Consider the following 18,138-nt stretch of genomic DNA (forward strand, 5'->3'; position numbering starts at 1 on the left):
GCTCATTCCCTATCAGAGGAACGGCACCCCATCATGACGCAGAATCTCATCATATAAACAGACAGATTAATGGCTCAGCAGTGGCAGGGTCCCAGTCTCAATCTCAGTTTCTGGAGAGAGAGGGACAGCTCCTGTTTAGGAATATGGTGAACCTTCACTCCTAGGCAGGAGAGTCTCTATCACCAGCCATTCCAATGGCAGGTTGTCTCTCACTCCTCCGGGGGATTGGAAGCATCCCTTTTCGTGCTACTGATGGTGAAATGATTGGTGTTGTCTGCTTTCCTTTCCACTTCTGTCCTGCAGTCACACAAAATGATAGACTAAGCTCACTCAGGCAGATTAGAAAATGTGAGGGAGGGAGACAGATGCCTATGTATCTTTTGCAAGTTGTAATTCAAATTTCTTCGTTCTCTTTCCAGCAGCCATTGGGCATTGGTGTGCAGCTGCCTGGCCACAGTAATGGCCACCCTGTGCAGTGGCATAATGCTATGTTAGCTAACCGGTCCTCGGTAAGATGGCTGCCGCTAACCCAGTGGCAGTTATAGGGGAATCCCATAGCCATGTGGCAAGGCACGAAACATTTAACACAGAACATGGTCCTCCAAACATAGAACCAGATGGCTAGCCCCACGTTTCCCAGAATGCCTTTTTCTTCCCCTCTGCACTCATTTGCTTGGTTTGATGGATGGCTTCCCACATGTTCTGTAACAATCTGGCTGTAGTATGTTAACATCTCCCCCAAATGAAGGGCTTCGTTATAAATATTAAAATACACGAGCAAGAAGTATATGGGGGAAACTATGAAATCAAAATAGCAAATTATCCCATGTTCATGGAGAGCCGGATTAAAAACTGTGAAATGTTAAAAATTTGAGACAGTACAAATACTGTTAGTACTGCAGCTCTTTCTTGGGCCTTTGCAAACGTGCCTTCCTCAGCAGCCTGGGGTTATCTTAAACTGAGAGCATCATCTCTCCCTTTCCCATGCTTCCTGTGGCCTCTGTCCTTCCTCCTCACTTCCCCATGTAGGATTTTAGTCCTCAGCATATGAGTGGGTTTCTAAATTTTTGGACAGTTTAGCTATATGACCTCGGGATGGACTTGGGAGGCCATCAAATGCCCATTTAGACTAAGCCCCAACGCAGCTACCTAGTTCTACACGTACCACCCCTCACCACAGAACTTTCTTAAGCACAGGTGACCCCTCCTCTCTTTCCTCGTAGCCGAGTTTTACCTGCAGGCACTCAGCACTTGTAGCTCTCCCTTGGGGAATCCAGAAGGGTGCCCCAGGGGACAGGCTTGGAGAAGGGAAATTCCCACCACGGAAGCAGAGCCTTTCTTGCTGAGCATCCTACTCCAGTTTCAGCTCCAGTGTTAGGGATCCAAACTCTCAGGCCCATGCTATTTTTGGAGGGCTGAAAGACCTATTATAGGTCACTAAATTAAATCTGAATATCAAACAAAAACCAAGTAATTCTTTCAGTATGGCTAATTTTTTTCATACAGTGCTTATGCTAAAAATTATTCATTGCTTATCTAAAATTCATATTTTTCTAGGTTTCTATGCTTTGTCACAGTGGTAAAAAATATCCAAGGACATTAACATGTATACGTTAATGGGTATTTTTTTTTTATTATCCTGGCTCACAGGCTTAAGGAGCCCATGCCTGGCCCACCTTGGGCAGGGTTTCATGATAGTGGTGGTGTGTGCTGGGAGAAGCATCCTCAAATCACGTCAGAAGGAAGCAGAGAGATGGAGTAGAAGACAGGATCAGGGGAAGCTATACCTCCAAATCACCTATTCCCTCATCTAGCCCCACCTTTCACCACCTCCTAGTAATGGTACCAAGTTATGCCATCAACGGATTGACCCACTCATTAGGTCAGAACCCTGGGGTCTCCTGGTGGCTGGGAAAGCCATCACGCAGACACAGAATTAGATGACGTAGCACTCTCTAACGTTCCTCTGAATCCAGTCAGGTAGACAGGATTAACCACCATGTGAACAGGGATCCAGGAAGGGGTGAGGGAGGCGGGGCCGACAACCCCGGAAACAGACTGCAGACCAGCATTGATCAATCTACTGTGTTGCTCAGCAGCAAGCGTTTTTTATACATTATACATTCGGACCAATGGGGAATTGACAGGAGCTCTGGAGTAGCCAACTAACTTATTGTCACTATGGGGATAGCATAGCATATAGTTTAAAAACAAAACAAAACAAAACAAAAACAAAACAAAAAACGATCCACGCTAAATCTGGCTAGGCACTGGCACTGGCAGTCTCACCAACCCCATGGCCAGCTTGCTGCCAAGCAGCTCACACTTCCCAGGCTACAGAAAGTCAGCTACTGCTCATTCAGATCACCTTAGCCCCGTAAAATGATAACATGAGAGATTTGTAATATACCAGCCAGATTTATAACGGTAAATCTCCAACCCCCCCCCCCCCATGAACGCTCAAAGAACACAAAATTCAATTGATATAAATACAAGCTGCACAACCTAGATTGGGCAAACGTACCCTACATTATTCTATTGCTCAACTATGTAATCCCTAGCTACTTGCGGCTTCTCCAGACCACGTGACGTCAGCGCCATCGTCTTCTCCTTCTTCCATCTTCCATCCTCTGTCTCTCTCTTTCTCCCTCTCCCTTCCCCTCTCTAAAACTTTCAGCTCCACCTTTCCCTTCCACTACCCAATCACAGGCTCTAGCCTTAACTGACCAATTAAGATGTCGTCTGACCTCACCTGAGTGCGGGCACTCCTTTTGAGGGAGCAGAAAATACAAACAGCAACCCACAACAGAGAGGTTCCAGGCTGCCAGCACCCGAGAGGACGAGAGGATGAGAGGATGTCTGTAAATGTAAAGACTGGGGAAGCAGCCACTTCCCAGTTCCGGGCCCATTCCGAGATCCCACTAGTTTGCTGGGATCCTCTGCTTTGTGTCATGTGGTATGCCAGCAGACAAGACACTCATGCTTTAGGGCAGTATGGAAGCCTCTCTCACCAGGTCTCCCAGGTCCTACCAGGGCCCACTCAGGGGTTGTAGAATCCTCAAAATGCTACACTAGATGTTCTGTGTTTTTTAAAAATGAGGAAGTTACTAGATATTGAATACAGGGCCTTGTGTATATTAAGCAAGTACTCTGTCATTGAACTACATATTTAGTCCCGTTTTCCCTCTAAATTGCTTATAATTATATGTATTTGTGTTCCACAGTGTGATATTTCAACTCACATATGTAATTTGTACAATCCATATTAGGTCATTGTCATGTCCATGACCTTAGATATTTATTACTTCTTTGTTGGGACCATCCAAAATCCTTTCTCCTACTTAGTGGTGTACTGCTATCAACCATAGTCATTTTACTGAGTTATAGAATTTTAAACTTCTTTCTAACCAGCTACATGCCTGTACCTTCTGCTAACCATCTCGAGCTGCCCTGACTCCCAGCTTCTGGTAATCCATATCTTAGCCCTTTACTGTGAGCTCAGCTACTTTAGCTTCAACATACGAGTGAGAATGTAAGATACTATACAGGGCATATTCTTTATTCTTGCTAACAACCTGTAGCCCCGATTATTGTATAGGGGTAAAATCTGGCACCCTAAGGTCCTGTACACGTAAGCCAATCCCTCTCCTTGAGGAAACATCTGGATCCAGCAACAGTGGACGTGGGAGACAGATGTCCTCATACTTCTCATGACACTGTGCGATGCGTGCACCCGCAAAGGCTTCTCCGAGGGTGGATCCTTCTGCCTCTCTTGCCTTTCTTCTGTCTCTTTTGGTCACTCCTTAATCTAAATGGGCTGTATGAACTCCCTAAAAATAAAAAAAAAATTAAAAGTTCTCAAAGCACGAGGAATGATTGGAACATAAAAGATATTCACAAAAGAGACAGTCTTTGCTGTGGTCATCATGGCTGTAATTGATTATTGATTTCATTTTCTGGTCATAGGTCAGGAAAGTCTAAGGCCAGGGAAATCAAAAGCATACCTTCATGGTTTATTTTCTCTACTACATTCCCAGTGGGGTGTCCAATTCATTTACTCATGTATTGGGCGTGTATTTATGGGGGAACTATAAATATATGGGTGTTACTGTGTTGAGTACTGGGAGTACAAATTAAAATAAAACGTGGCCTTTGCCCGACAAATTATACAGCACATGCCTGTAAGGGGCAAAGCTATAGGAGTTTATCCCTCTGTTAATGATCAATGAGATCTCTCTCTCTCCCTCTCTCCCTCCCCCTCCCCTCCCCTCCCCCTCTTCTTTCTCTCTCTTAAACGAATGACACCATCTTTTCTTTCCTTAAGTGAGACTCATTGGCTACCAATAGGTTCAGCCATGTCTTAATCCACCTAGAGAGCATCTAGTGTGTGGCCCCACAGTGGGCATTTCACCAGATTCTCATTAATAACCTTGTGGGTATCCTCATATCCTCTCTAGTCTCAAGTGCTGGCCTCTTGCTCTTTTATGATTACGTTCTTTCCAAAGACCTCAATCCTAGTAACTAGGTTCTTCTTTACTCCTCTCCAGGATCTTACCTGGTGTTTAAGAATTACAATTCTGTTTCATTGTCTGTATTCTTGCTATAAACTGAAGTCTTGTTTTTTAGCTTCAGTCCTGTGAGTCAAGGGAAGCTTCATTTCTTCCTTCTGAACCTTCCTTGTGTTGAATATGTGCCTGAGATGGGCCGTCCTGGGGGGCCTTGAAGCACTCTACCTGGGTCTTGCCTACCTCTGACATCCTCTGAGGACAAGCGGGCCTACTGTCTTTCACTACCTGCTGCAACTCCAGCCTCACCAGACTTCTTCAGCCCTGGGGGCCATAGGCACTGTTGTAACATCATAACTTATTTCATCCTTTGGAAAAGTCTAGGATAAAAACTGTCAATACAGGACACGTTTGTGCCCACTTGGAAGGGTTCTCTAGTGGGATTTGTAAGTTCTGTATTTTGCAATTCACAGCTACATTGATGAGCTGTTCAGTTCCTAACAGTTGAGGGACTATTCATAAAATCCTGTCATTTTACTCCTGACCTTTTTCAATAGACATAAAATGAGTCTGGTTACTCTAAGTCAAAGGCTGCTGCTTAGGTACTTTGGTTAAAAAAAATGTTATGGAATCTATTAGTTATCAAGTTTTGTTCAAAACTCAGGGAAGAGCAACTGTTTCCATGCATGGAAAGTTGCAGGGATGTTTACCATAGGATGAAAATGTGACAAAGAACAGGAAGTGCTCAATGAGAATGTCACTTGCCTGTCCAGCCCAACAGCTCCTTCACCTGCCTCACAGTCAAGATTTACTCAAACAATGGATGGGAGTGAGAGTATTAACACCTCACTTCCTGTGGTATCCAGTGACACGTCTGCCCATCCATCAATCCATCCATCCATCCATCCATCCATCCATCCATCCATCCATCCATCCATCCATCCTTCCTTTCTTCCTTCCATCCATCCTTCCATCCATCTATCCATCCATCCATCAACATCCATCCATCCACCCATCTATCCATCCATCCATCCATTCATCCATCCATTCATCCTTCCATCCATCCATCATGAGATTTCTCAACAACCCAGAGCCAGGATCTGTACAAGGTTATGGGACTGTAAAGTAATGTCTTAAGCCCAGGTCAGGTGACCTAATCCACAAACTCATATGCTTCCAGTCTCATGGAGGGCACCGGGAGGGAGGGCTCTCTCTCACACTCTGTCTACATCTTACCCGCTGTGGTCTGGTCTTGCTCTGTCTGGGCTGCCCCATTCTCCTTCTTGATCTTTCCACATGGTGCGAGGACATTTCATTTCTGACCAAAAGGGTTCCATCAGTACTGGGAGAGTGTTAAAGGGCCATCCATATCTGCCTTGGCCTTGGCTTGATTACTTCTTCTCTTTTTTGTTGTAGGATATTTTTGGTCTAAAAGAAGAGATGCAAAGGGAAAAGGATGAGGCTGGGGAGATGGTTTAGTTGGCAAAGTCCTTGCTGTGTATGTGTGAAGATCCCTGAGTTTGAGTTCTGAGCATCCATGTCAAAAGCCAGGTGTGACAGTGGGTGCCCGAAATCCCAGCGCTGGGATGCAGAGACAGGAAAATCCCTAAGACTCACTGATCAGCTGCTTTAGCCGGACTGATCATCTCCAAGTTCAGTGGAAGAAGTTGCTTTTAAAAAAGTAAGGTAGAAAGTGACTGAGGAAGGCACCCAGTGACCTCTGGCCTCCACAAGCACACCCACAAAGGTGCATGTGCATCTGTGCACATGTGTATACATCCCTGAAGATGTACACATATATCAGAAAGAGAGAGAGAGAGAGAGAGACAGAGATAAATGCACAGAGAGATGGCATTCCATAAAAGAACTAAAATTACAGACAATGCTGGCATGTTGCCATTTTCTCTGGAAGTGAGAGGGATCAGAATGAAAATACTTTGAAATACCTCTCCTAAACGGAGGTGAGCCAGGACCCCAACAGAGATACCCCCCCCCCCCGACTGCTGGGTCTTCAGGTGCTACCTGCAGGGCAGTGTCAGAACATGGAGCTTGATTCTAAGAAGTTGATCCTGTCAGCTATCATGTATGTAGACAGAATATCTCTGGGCTAAGAATTTCTAGCTGGCACCTACTTCAGGGTAGAAGACCCCAAATGCACAGAGAGGAGGCAAGTCGACTTGACTAGGTAAGGTTGCTAGTATAGCTGTCTCGAGTGAGGCTATGCCAGTGCCTGGCAAATACAGGAGTGGATGCTCACAATCATCTATAGGATGGAACACAGGGCCCCCAATGGAAGAGCTAGAGAAAGTACCCAAGTTGCTGAAGGGGTCTGCAACCCTATAGGTGGAACAACAATATGAACTAACCAGTACCCCCAGAGCTCGTGTCTCTAGCTGCATACATAGCAGAAGATGGCCTAGTTGGCCATCATTGGGAAGAGAGGCCCCTTGGTCTTGCAAACTTTATATGCCCCAGAGGAATGCCAGGGCCAAGAAGTGGGAGTGGGTAAGTAGGGGAGCAGGGCAGGGGGGAGGGAGGGTATAGGGAACTTTCGGGATAGCATTTGAAATGTAAATAAAGAAAATATCTAATTTAAAAAAAAAACCATTAAAAAAAGAAGTTAAGATAGATACAAAGGAGTCAGAATGCACAGCACACACCACATCTTGGCAAAACAAAGACCCCTATGCTCCGCTCCTCCTGTGCTCTTCCAGGGATCAGCTGCTGCTGAGATCAACCTTTGGCTTCTTATACACATTTATTTCTAGACTTTTGTTTTTTGTTTTTTGAGACAGGGTTTCTCTGTGTAGCCCTGGCTGTCCTGGAACTCACTCTGTAGACCAGGCTGGCCCCGAACTCAGAAATCCACCTGTCTCTGCCTCCCAAGTGCTGGGATTAAAGGTGTGCGCCACCACTGCCCGGCTGAGAAAAGATTTTTGTTCAACGGATTATGTATTACATTTTTGAGTTGTGTCATATGGAAAAACCAAAACTACAAGAATGATACAGTCTGATGCTTGGGGGTGGGTGGGTGAAGGAGGTGGGTGTGTGTGGGAGCAACCTCTCAGAGGTAAAAGGGAGGGGGATGGGCTGGAGAACTCTGGGAGATGGGGCAGGGAAGGGGAGCAACATTTGGAATGTAAATAAGTAAAATAATTTAAAAAAAAAGTTCCACTCCCTGGTGATCAGGCATGCAAATCTATAAGCCCTGGGGGCCATTCTTACTCAAATAACCACGTTATGGAATGTGGTTTGAATGTGTTTTGCATTTCTGAACACCTAGTAGCACCTTGTTGTAATAGCATTGTAACATGAACATAGGTTCTTATACTCTGACTTTTTAGTTGCTTAAAAAATACACTGATATTCTTGGAAGTAAAAAAAAAAGTTTGTGAATGAGTGAAATTAGACAAATTTTTATCTAAAATTTTAAAGATTCTTCTCCTTCTTCCTCTTCTTTTAAAGACAGGATCTCTCTATGTAGCCCTGGGTGGTCTGGAACTCATTACGTACATACACCAGGCTGGCTTTGAACTCACAGAGATCTGCCTGCCTCTGCTTCCCGAATGCTAGGATTAAATACATGCACTAACATGCCTACTCCTATTTTATCATTCTTAACTGTGCACGTCGGGGTGTGCCATGTGGGAATAGGTGCCTTCAGAGACGAGAGGTGTCAGATCCTCTGCAGCTGGGGCTATAGCAGTTTTGAGTTACCTGGTGTGGGTGCTAGGAATTGAACTAGGGTCCTCTGCAAGAGCAGTACAGGCTCTTAACCACTGAGCCATCTCTCTAGTTCAGTAATGTTTCTTATTTTATAGCTATAAGGATCTAAATTTAAAGGTATAAATACATATTTTTCATAAAATAGTTAATGGCCACACACATGGTTTAAATCAACCAGTTTCTGTTGGGTTTGAGATTTATTATTAGCATACAAAGGGTGCATTGCGTTAGCTTCTGCTTTTGCAGTAAGAAAACTTTAGCTGCAAAGTTGCCTGCTTTCACATGCCAGGGAAGAGGTTGCCGGGCAAGTGAAGATGCTGTAGGGGTGTCCCGAAGACCTGGTTTGTGTGATTCGTATTTCTTTTTCTTATAAGAGCTTTCATTTGAGCTTCCATTTCATTTAGAGGCTGTACACAATGTTAGTCACGTAGAGTCATGGAAGTAAAGATCATACAACAGGAACGCTAGAACCACAATCATCCTGACGTCTCATGCCTTAGAGAAGCAGAAAAGCAGCAGCCCAACTTCTTCCCCAGATAGAAGCTAAGAATTGGGAAAGCATGCAAGACCTATTGGGAGATGCTGCGTGGAAACAAAGGCAGGTTGGATGCTTGGGCGTGAAGTGAACTCTTTGAGGTAGGAGATGGAGAAGAAAAAGCATACCCTGTGCTCTCAATAAGGGAGGCAAGTCTCCAGAAAGCAAGAAGCATAGGATGGAGATGCTGTTCAAATCAGCAGGTAGATTCTCTGAAAGGGAAAAGCATTTTGTGGTCTCTTGGAAAAGATTTTGCATGATGCTTAAATGAACAGAGACAGGGGGCTTATGCCTCTTCTTCAAGAGGTTACGAAGGACTCAACAAGACATGATTGTTCACGTGAGAACTGTGCACAGATCCTGGAGGGGAGCCAGGAGAACGTCTTACACACCTCTACTCCTCACAATCTATCTTCCATCGGAGGAGCTTAGTCTCCTTATAATAAAAAAGAGAATGGGGCTACTGTAGACTCAGAGCCACTCTCTAGTTGGCCAGGGGACTTTTGCAATCAGTGAATCTCCAACTCACATGGTTGGAGTGAACTTGGCACTGCATCCCGGGGGTGTTGAGGTCGAAACCATTCGACACCTCTGAGCAAGCTGAACCTTAAGACAGTATGCTCACCTGGGAAGGAAGAAGAAAGCACATTAAAATTCTGTAATATCACCCCAAAAAACAAACAAAATTTTTTTCTCAAGTAAGATGTGAAGATGCTGCTTCACATCTCCAGGTTATAGGATGTCAGTGATGGAACATTATTGACAGCCTAACCTTTGTATCTGTGATCGGTGGTCTTGGGTTGACAATGGCAAGCAGAGCTCAGGGTTCCTCAGCCCATGTGACTCTTCATGCTTGGGGCTCTGACCCCATAATTCATAATCTCCTGCTCCTCTCTTCTTTACGTTGCTATCAAATAAGACTTTGGGGGTTTATTTCTATGGAATCCTGTTCTAGGAAATACAGCAAAGGCGGGGAGCTCTTGGGGAAAGGCATGTGGTCTCAGGAGGAGAATTCGTTGCTTGCCCTGCCTGCCCGTCACTTTGATTTTTCATTTCCTATCTCAGTCTCCACTGTCTCCCGTAGCTAATCTTTGCTGTCAGTTTGATTGGGTAATTCTGTGAAGGTGTTTCCAGAGATGCTTAGTCCATGAGACCCACAGGCTAGGGTCCTGGGCTGAATACAAATGAGGAAGTGAGTTGAGAGTTACTGTTCAACTCCCTCTGTTTCCTGTTGAGCACGAATGTGTGATTAGCTTCCTGCACTTCTGCTGACATTCCCCTTCAAGAAGGGTTGAACCTCCTTGAAATGTAAGTAAAAACAAATATATCTCTCTCTTTCTCTTTCTCTCTCTCTCTCTCTCTCTCTCTCTCTCTCTCTCTCTCTCTCTCTCTCTCTCTCTCGACAGGGTTTCTCTGTATAGCCCTGGCTGTCCTGGAACTCACTCTGTAGACCAGGCTGGCCTTGAACTCAGAAATCCGCCTGCCTAAGCCTTGCAAGTGCTGGGATTAAAGGCGTGTGCCACCAACCTTTCTTTTAAGTTGCTTGTTGCCAGGTATTTAGTCACAGGTGTCTTAGTAGCTTTTCCTTTTGCTCTGACAAAATACATAAACAAACTCAACTCAAGGGAGAAGGGGCTTAGACAAAAAGAATAGGAGTCTATCATGGCAGGGAAGTTAAGGTGGCAGGAACCGGAAGCAGCTGGTCAGGGTGCATCCACCATTAGAAAACAGTGTGAGGTGAATGCTGTTGCCCAACTCCATGTTTCCATTTATATTGTCTAGGATCTCAGTCAGGAAATGTGCCACTTCAGTGCTTGGACATTCCCCTTCAATTACTATAATCAAGACGATCTCTCTCTCACACACACACACACACACACACACACACACACACACACACACACACACACACACACGCTGAGAGGCTTGGCTCTCAGGTGGTGATACAAGATTCCACCAAGTTGACAACTTATACTAATAATCACGCTCCACCCATTGTAAAACTGACACTCAAACCTTCCATTTTTAAAAGTTACGATTTTATTTATTAATGTATGTGTGTGTGTGCATATGTGCATGCAAGTGTAGGTATGTATCTATGTATGTATATGCCACAGCACACTTGTAGAAGTAAGTTCTCTCCTTCTGCTATGTGAATTACAGGGATCAAACTCAGATCATCAGACATATTTGCCAACTGGACCATCTCATTGACCCCAAGAATATCACTCCTAAGCCACAACCTATCCCTTGTTGCTACTGGCGCATGACCATCTTGTGGTATAAATGCATCTGGCTTGACATCAAAAGTCCTCATAGTCATTAAAATTTCCAAACTTTAAAAGTCCAAAGTCTATTGAGCTTCTATAAAAACACAAACAAACAAAGCATCAACATCATCATCATCAACAACAACAACAACAACAACAACAACAACAACAACAACAACAACAGGGGTGAGAGATATGGCTTCCCAGTTAAGAGCTCTCAACTCTTGCGGAGGACCTGGTTCAGATCCCACATGGCATCTCACAACCATTTGTAACTCAAGTTCCAGAGGCTCTGACACCCTGTTCTCTCTTCCTTGGGCAAAATACTCATTTGCATAAAGTAAATAAAGTTTAAAAATTCCTCTAAAATAAAAAAAAAACAAAGTATATTTTTGCAAAATATAATAACACATGGTAAATATCCCATTCTATCAGATGGGCATGGTGGCCACACCTTTAGGGAGGCCAGAGGATCTCTGAGTTCAAGGCTAGCTTGGCCTACACAGTGAGTTGCAAGATAGCTAGGACCCGGGCTATAGACAGAAACTTGCCCTGTAAAACAAAAACAAAAACGAAACCAAGCAAAGCTGAAGAATTGGGGCATGGTAAGGAGGGATTAGACCAAAATCCAGCGGGGAAAACACAAAATCCTGCAATTCTATATTTGGCATCTAGGGCTTGTTATAAATTTGACTGGGCTCCAAAGGGTTTAGGCAAGGCTATCACTTCCACTCTGCATCTGCAGGGCATATAACCTCATTCTTTGGCCAGCTGTACTCTCCTATGGATCTCCTGGACATCCCACAGTTCTGGCATCCGGTATCCTACAGTCTCTACTGCAAATTAAGTTCTACCTTCATATCCACACAGTAGTCTCTCAATGCCTCTTTGTAGGAACTCTGACTGTGAAACACCTTGACTGGCCGTAGCTCTTCTCCAAAATAGAGGAATAAGACTACATGTTCCTCTCAACATTGTGTCTTCCATGCTTCCAAACATTATTGCTATTTGGATGACCCTAGTCTGGTCCCCTTGGACCATGGTTGCATTGGCTTCTGCTCTACTTTCAAACAAACCTGCACCCTCACAAGTTAGAGCTTTTGATGTGTGAGGTTCTGTCCTCAGGATGCCTTTTCTACTGTCTCAGTGCAGCTCTCCTTTGGTCCTTCCAGTCTCTTTAACAATTACAGCTGCTTTCTAAGCACCAGTCTGAACTGTACGGGGTTGGGCTGGTGCTGCTTGTATTTAAATGCTGAATACTGGCTCCTAAAATCTGGTTACCCTGAAGGAGCAGATCCACGCTGTACAATAAGTGATGCTATGTAAACCTTGCTCCCCAATTCAACTGGTCAAAGTTGGGACTAGAGGATTGAGTGAGAGGTCTCAGGAGAGACCAAAGGGAAGAAGAAAAGAAGTAGAGAGTGGAGGAGCCACCATAAGCACATGGCCAGGAACTGCAAATGACAAGGGACTGAGAGGTGACTTAGAATAGCTCCAAATCTGCCTGATCTGGGCTTACAGCCTGTAAGGAAAATACCTGAAGTGTGTGTCTTTTATATGAACTAGCTGGAGTTTAATTCCTATTACACTAAACGTGCTCCCATCTTGAAACCTCCTCTGCCAGACAAACCAGTCCACTGTCTTTAAAATCCAACTTCACTCAAATTCTCAGGACAAAGATAGAATGAAGCTGTACTCTTAGTCAAACTATCATGCAAATGGCTCCTAGTCCAGCTCCGGACAGAGTCCTTACTCCTTTCTGATGAAGTCTGATGAACTGGACCGCCACTCTCTGCCATACCCTCAAGTCACATTTGTGAAAGCTTTCCCTTATTAGGGATTTTTAGGGGCAGAAAACTCATTGGCCCTTTTCCTTTCATGAGTTGCCAGCTTAGTTGGGTGGGTTTGGGTCATGCGGGCACTCCCCTCTTTATCTCAGTGCAGATCAGGCCGCCCCTTGATCTTCTGTTCTCTTCCAGCACAAAATTGCTTAGCTCCAACATTACATTTCTGGGTGTCAAAATTTTCATGACCAAAAGCAACTTGGGAAGGGTTTATTTCAGTTCATAGCTTACAATCAGTCCTGAAAGGAATTCAGGGCAGGAACATGGAGGCAAAAATTGAAGCAGAGGCCATAGAAGGATGGTGTTTCCTGGCTTGCTTCTCATGACTTGCTTAGCCTGCTTTCTTATATACCACCTGCCTAGGAGTGCCAGGTGTATGAGCACTTTGAAATCAATCATTAATCAAAAAAATTCCCCACAGACTTGATTACAGGCAATTCAATAGATCATTTTCTCAATTGAGGCTTTTTTCTTCCCTGATGACTCTAACTTGTGTCACAAGTTGGAAAAAAAAATCAGCATGATGACCTCGTGCCAAGAATATACTACTCATGGATGAGAGGGCTAATGATGTAGAATGTATTTGTGTGTTACTTTTCAGTTGCTGTGATAAAACACCACGACCAAGGCAACTTAGAAAAGTGTTTAATTGGGATTATGGGTTCAGAGGGTTAGGGCCTATGATAGCAAGGTGAAGGAATATCTGAGAGCTCACATCTTGATCCACTACCATGAGACAGAAGGCACACTGGGAATGTTACAAGTCTTTTGAATCCTCAAAGCCCACTCCCTAGTGACATACCTCCTCCAACAAGATCATACTTGCTAATTCTTCCCAAACAATTCCACCAAGTAGAGACCAAGCACTCAAAAATATGAGCTTAGAGGGGCCAGTCTCATTCAAACCACCACCACTACACACACACACACACACACACACACACACACACTCATACACACATGTTTTATAAATACACGTTCTATAAATATAGATTAATAATAACTATATCTCATTAATAACCAAAGCACCAAGATATATACTACTTTTCATCTTAATTTCTACATTTTCCCTTACATCTTTATGTATATATGTGTATACATGAAAATTTGTCCATTTATCACTGTGTGTCTAGTTTTCAATTATTTTCTCACTTAACTCAATAAAATACATACTTCTTGAATGGTAGGGTTTTCATGGTGATACTTGGATGGGAGTCTCCTGAACAGCAGCCAAAGAGGTTACTGCTGTCAGGTGCTCAGCATGTCCTGCAGGATCCCAGAAGGCCCTGCTAGATTTACTCTGAATAGCACTCCTGTTGCTAATATCACATACCTTAGTACTAGTACTCTTATTTCTCTGAGGACCAAGTTAAGGTGATGACCATTACAATGGCCACCACCCTTGTGCTTGTTAAGTCTTAGAGTTAGCTCCTCAGACCTCTGTTCTCTCGACATTATCTCTGGCTGGAGAAATGGGGCTGTGGACCCAGGGCAGACTTACCTCCACTCCATGGTGGGTACTTGTATACAGACTTGGGAGGATTTCTTCCATCTTCAAACTTCTTCCCAAGGTACTCTACGTAAGAGCGTGTCGCCTTCCAGTTACAAAACCTGTGGGAAGAATGGCTTCCAGTCACACAGAAGGGTTGGAATGATGAACATAAGGGCAGCTTGGGTGGGACCAGCCATCCAGACTGTAGGGTGTCCAACAGAAGGAGAGACATGGTAGGTCCAGTCATCCAGACTGTGGGATGTCCAACAGAAGGACACACACATATTGTATGCTGTGCTATATTGAAAGCGCTGCCTGTCTAAGGACATTCTCCTTGTCCACGCTTGGCTCCAGTGGAGGACTGACCTGAACAGTATGTGGGAGACTCCCTTCTGGAACCACAGTCAACAGAGTCTGTGAAGAAGCACTATGCCCAGCCTGGGTAGAGTTAGTTGTGCCTCTTTGAATGTCAGGCTGTATAACCTCTGTCTAGTCTCCTACTAAATTACCCAGCATATCTAGCTAGGCTTCCATGTATCTCTTCCTGAGACTCTTGCTCCCTTTCTTGATTCCAGCATGCTTTGCCCTGGAAGATAACTGGTTCCTCACACTTGTATATGTACTGTCATACTTACTGTTACTTGAGAAATATTGCTTCCCAGAAGATCTCAAAACACTCGACACTTCCTCTTTGGCCCCTTCCTCCCAGGACTCCTCAGTTAGTAAGATTAGCTTTAATTGTCTGCACTTGAGCTCCCTCAGTGTGAGGCAAGCAGAGGTATGGTTCGTGCCTGCTCCCCTCTCCCTGCTCCCCAAGGACCAGACTATTCATTATAATTGCTTTGCTCCAATATGCAAAGATGCATTGTTTATGGGTGTAAGAGACATTTATTTGTGTGTGTGTGTGTGTGTGTGCGTGCGCGCACACCTGTTTGCCTGTATGTGCACCATATGGATACAATGCTCACAAAGGGAGCAAAAGGAGTCACATCCCCTTTAGCTAGAACTATAAATGGTAGGTATTTGGTTGTATGCTGCCTAATGTGGAATTGATTTCAGGCCTTCTACAAATGCTCTTACCTAGTGAGCCATCTTTTCAGCCTCCAAGGCCATTTTTTTTTTAAAGAAAAGGGGAAGCCTAGTAGCCAGAGTCACACTATGATATAAGCATCCCTGTTATGCTTTTCTGGAAATTTTTGGCCAACTAGGTTGTCATTGAGCAAGCGAACTACAAGGGAAACCCAGAAGGCGGCTCTTGTAGAACTCCAGGCCTGACAATCAGCTGAAACATCTCAGGCAAGACTGTGAGCACAACTCTCAGCAGGACAGGTTATGAGCCAGAGGCCCCGGTTGTGCTGGGAGTCAGCCTGACCTGGAATGGGTTGAAGCCGGACACAGCATCGGGTGTAGCTTTAAGGACTCATGGACTCCAGATGTAGTTTTGAAGACTGATGGTCTCTGGCCCTCTAGCTCTCTAACTCTACTGAATGCTTTCTGAGAACTTCTAGAAAATCCTAATAACTTTCTTGCTTATTCTATGGTTAAAAACTGCTGGCTTCCTTTCTCTTTAACTCTGTGCTTTATTAAACTCTCTATGCTTAAATAAGCGCTAGGGAAACAAGTCTTCCTTAGTGTTCTGTGCTAAAACTTAGCTCGTTTTTACTGTTCTGTTCTTCATTAAGCACCGGGGGAACTTAACTCTACAACTTGTGCTTTAATAAGTGCTAATATATCTGGGCGTGGTGGCGCACACCTTTAATTCCAGCACTCGGGAGGCAGAGGCAGGTGGATTTCTGAGTTCGAGGCCAGCCTGGTCTACAAAGTGAGTTCCAGGACAGCCAGGGCTACACAGAGAAACCCTGTCTCAAAAAAAAAAAAAGCACTAATATTTGGCGATTAACATATACAGTTTAGCAGCAGGGAATTAATTAAAAAGGTGGTAGTGCTCCTGCCTCTGGTGTGTCACCCAGAAGCCTCTCTGGCTAAGCTGGTTAACTTTTTGTGAACCAGAGAGGAAGGAAAGGAAAAGAATTGAGATGCTCAAACAGGCAAATCTGCACAGACACATGCACATTCAAACATTCATACACCCACGGTCTGGCCAGGCCAGACCATCTGTGATAATCAACTCCATGAATATCTATGCATGCTTACATAGAAACATATACCTACACACAAACATATAGGCAGTCAGACATACACATTTGGATGGATGGATGGATGGATGGATGGATGGATGGATGGATGGATAGATAGGGCAAAGCTCTACAAGCAAGCCATTCAATCAACAACTTTCTTTCCTCTGTTCTTTTTATACCATCTTGCACAGAAAGTTCCTTAGAAAATTACCTCGGAGATAGAATGTTACCTAGAATGGGAGTTACAGGAGGATGTTGACATTAAGTTCAAAGCAGTGTTTTATTATAATACACTCATTATAAGTTCAAAGCAAAAGATTTTACAGGGCCTTTCCTTATCATAGTACACACCTGTGTCTTTATCCTTGGACCTAAATGGTTCTCCTTGAACACAAATTTGTCCCAAGTCTATTTCCCTTTTTAGTGTGATTATGAAAGCTCATTGTATTTCGTATTATGCAGCCTTTACTTAGTATTCTGAAGAGTGGACACATTCTACTCTTGATTCTAACTTTATTATATCTTTCTGGCAAAGCAACTAAGACCATTTCTTAAATCTTTCTTCCTAAAAATTATCTGAATCAAATCAGGAATTCTATAGAATCATTATCTATTTGTCTTCGTAGCATCACTACAAGATAGTACATCTTCATGGGTCTGCAGAAATCTGCTCAAAAGGGTGGGTCAGTACCTCGTGATTGTTATATATTTAATAATAACAGGAAAAGCATATTAATAGCAAGAATCTTTCCTCAAATGTAATCTCCCCAGCCTTGCCTAAAGAAGCAAATCCACCAAAGCTTAAGTCCATTGTGAAACCATCTCAGGAAGATCACCTGCTAGATTTTAGCTTCTCCTACATGGCTCCTAGCAAAGTTGTGTTTGGTCAGCAGGCAATTTGGAGATTTGGGTTTCTAATTTTGGCCCCCATCAGCTTCCTGCCATGTTTTCATTTTCAGTTAGTTGTTACATTTGTCACTTGACTTTTGGGAGAGAGGTGACATAAAGCTGGGCACCGTGACTCAGTGGTGCTTAGATCGGGATAGAAGGGAAGCTGCCCCAGCCCGCTCCTTCCATGAGGTTCTTTGATAGAGATGGTTTCTGCCTTGGCAGACTTTGCCTGCAGGAGCTGCATGCTTAGTGGGGAAGTTCCAGCTTAGGTACGACCTCATGGTCCTGATCCCAGGAGGCATAAGAGGAGGAGAGGTGTGGAGCCAGCATTCTGGTTTTGGTTGGTTTCACTCTTCTGTCCTCCTTTCGACTCAGCGCATCATGATGGAGTTGAGCAGGTAGGGTAAGAGCAGCCTGTTAGTTCCTCACAGGATTGGAAATGATGGGACACAGGAAGGCAGAAACCTGCTTGGCGGGGTAGTCAGTGGGTAAGAAGATGTAAGTACCTTTTCCAGAAGTACATAATGACAGGGAAGATGGACATGATAGCCCCATGGAAGATGGTCCGGTCTAAGTGGCCTTCTGTGATGGCAGAGATGATGATGTCCTTCTGAGACTCGGAGATGTTCACCTACCCGTAGGGTGGAAGCATGTCACTGTTAGAGGCTGCAGGAAAGGAAAATGACCTCTAGTGACCCCTAACATCCCCTAAAATACTACCTCTCCAGAAGGCAGTT

The 18,138-nt window shown here is 44.2% G+C and overlaps 1 protein-coding gene and 1 long non-coding RNA gene across 10 annotated transcripts in view; one reads left to right on the forward strand and one right to left on the reverse strand.

Moving 5' to 3' along the window:
• Positions 1-2,081: 2,081 nt before the first annotated feature.
• The window catches only part of Rgsl1 (regulator of G-protein signaling like 1), a 69,413-nt gene continuing 53,356 nt past the window's right edge, over positions 2,082-18,138 (reverse strand). For 6 of the 8 annotated variants that reach the window (XM_006529576.4, XM_006529577.4, XM_006529574.3 and 3 more), the window contains 5 exons: positions 17,908-18,032; positions 14,382-14,491; positions 9,296-9,391; positions 5,742-5,933; positions 2,082-3,830 (listed from right to left, as the gene is read on the reverse strand). In XM_006529576.4, the coding sequence (XP_006529639.1) occupies positions 5,842-5,933; positions 9,296-9,391; positions 14,382-14,491; positions 17,908-18,032 (423 nt within the window). In that variant the 3' untranslated portion in view covers positions 2,082-3,830; positions 5,742-5,841. The remainder of the gene's footprint in view (positions 3,831-5,741; positions 5,934-9,295; positions 9,392-14,381; positions 14,492-17,907; positions 18,033-18,138) is intronic. The other 2 variants (NM_001243223.1, NM_001368270.1) reach the window with 1 other exon arrangement.
• Positions 9,952-18,138, forward strand: part of Gm41974 — a 45,747-nt gene continuing 37,560 nt past the window's right edge. For both annotated transcript variants that reach the window (XR_878611.2, XR_001779487.2), the window contains exon 1: positions 9,952-10,074. This is a non-coding gene — a long non-coding RNA (predicted gene, 41974). The remainder of the gene's footprint in view (positions 10,075-18,138) is intronic.

Source organism: Mus musculus, chromosome 1, assembly GCF_000001635.26.
Source record: "Mus musculus strain C57BL/6J chromosome 1, GRCm38.p6 C57BL/6J".
Classification (NCBI taxonomy): Eukaryota; Metazoa; Chordata; class Mammalia; order Rodentia; family Muridae; genus Mus; species Mus musculus.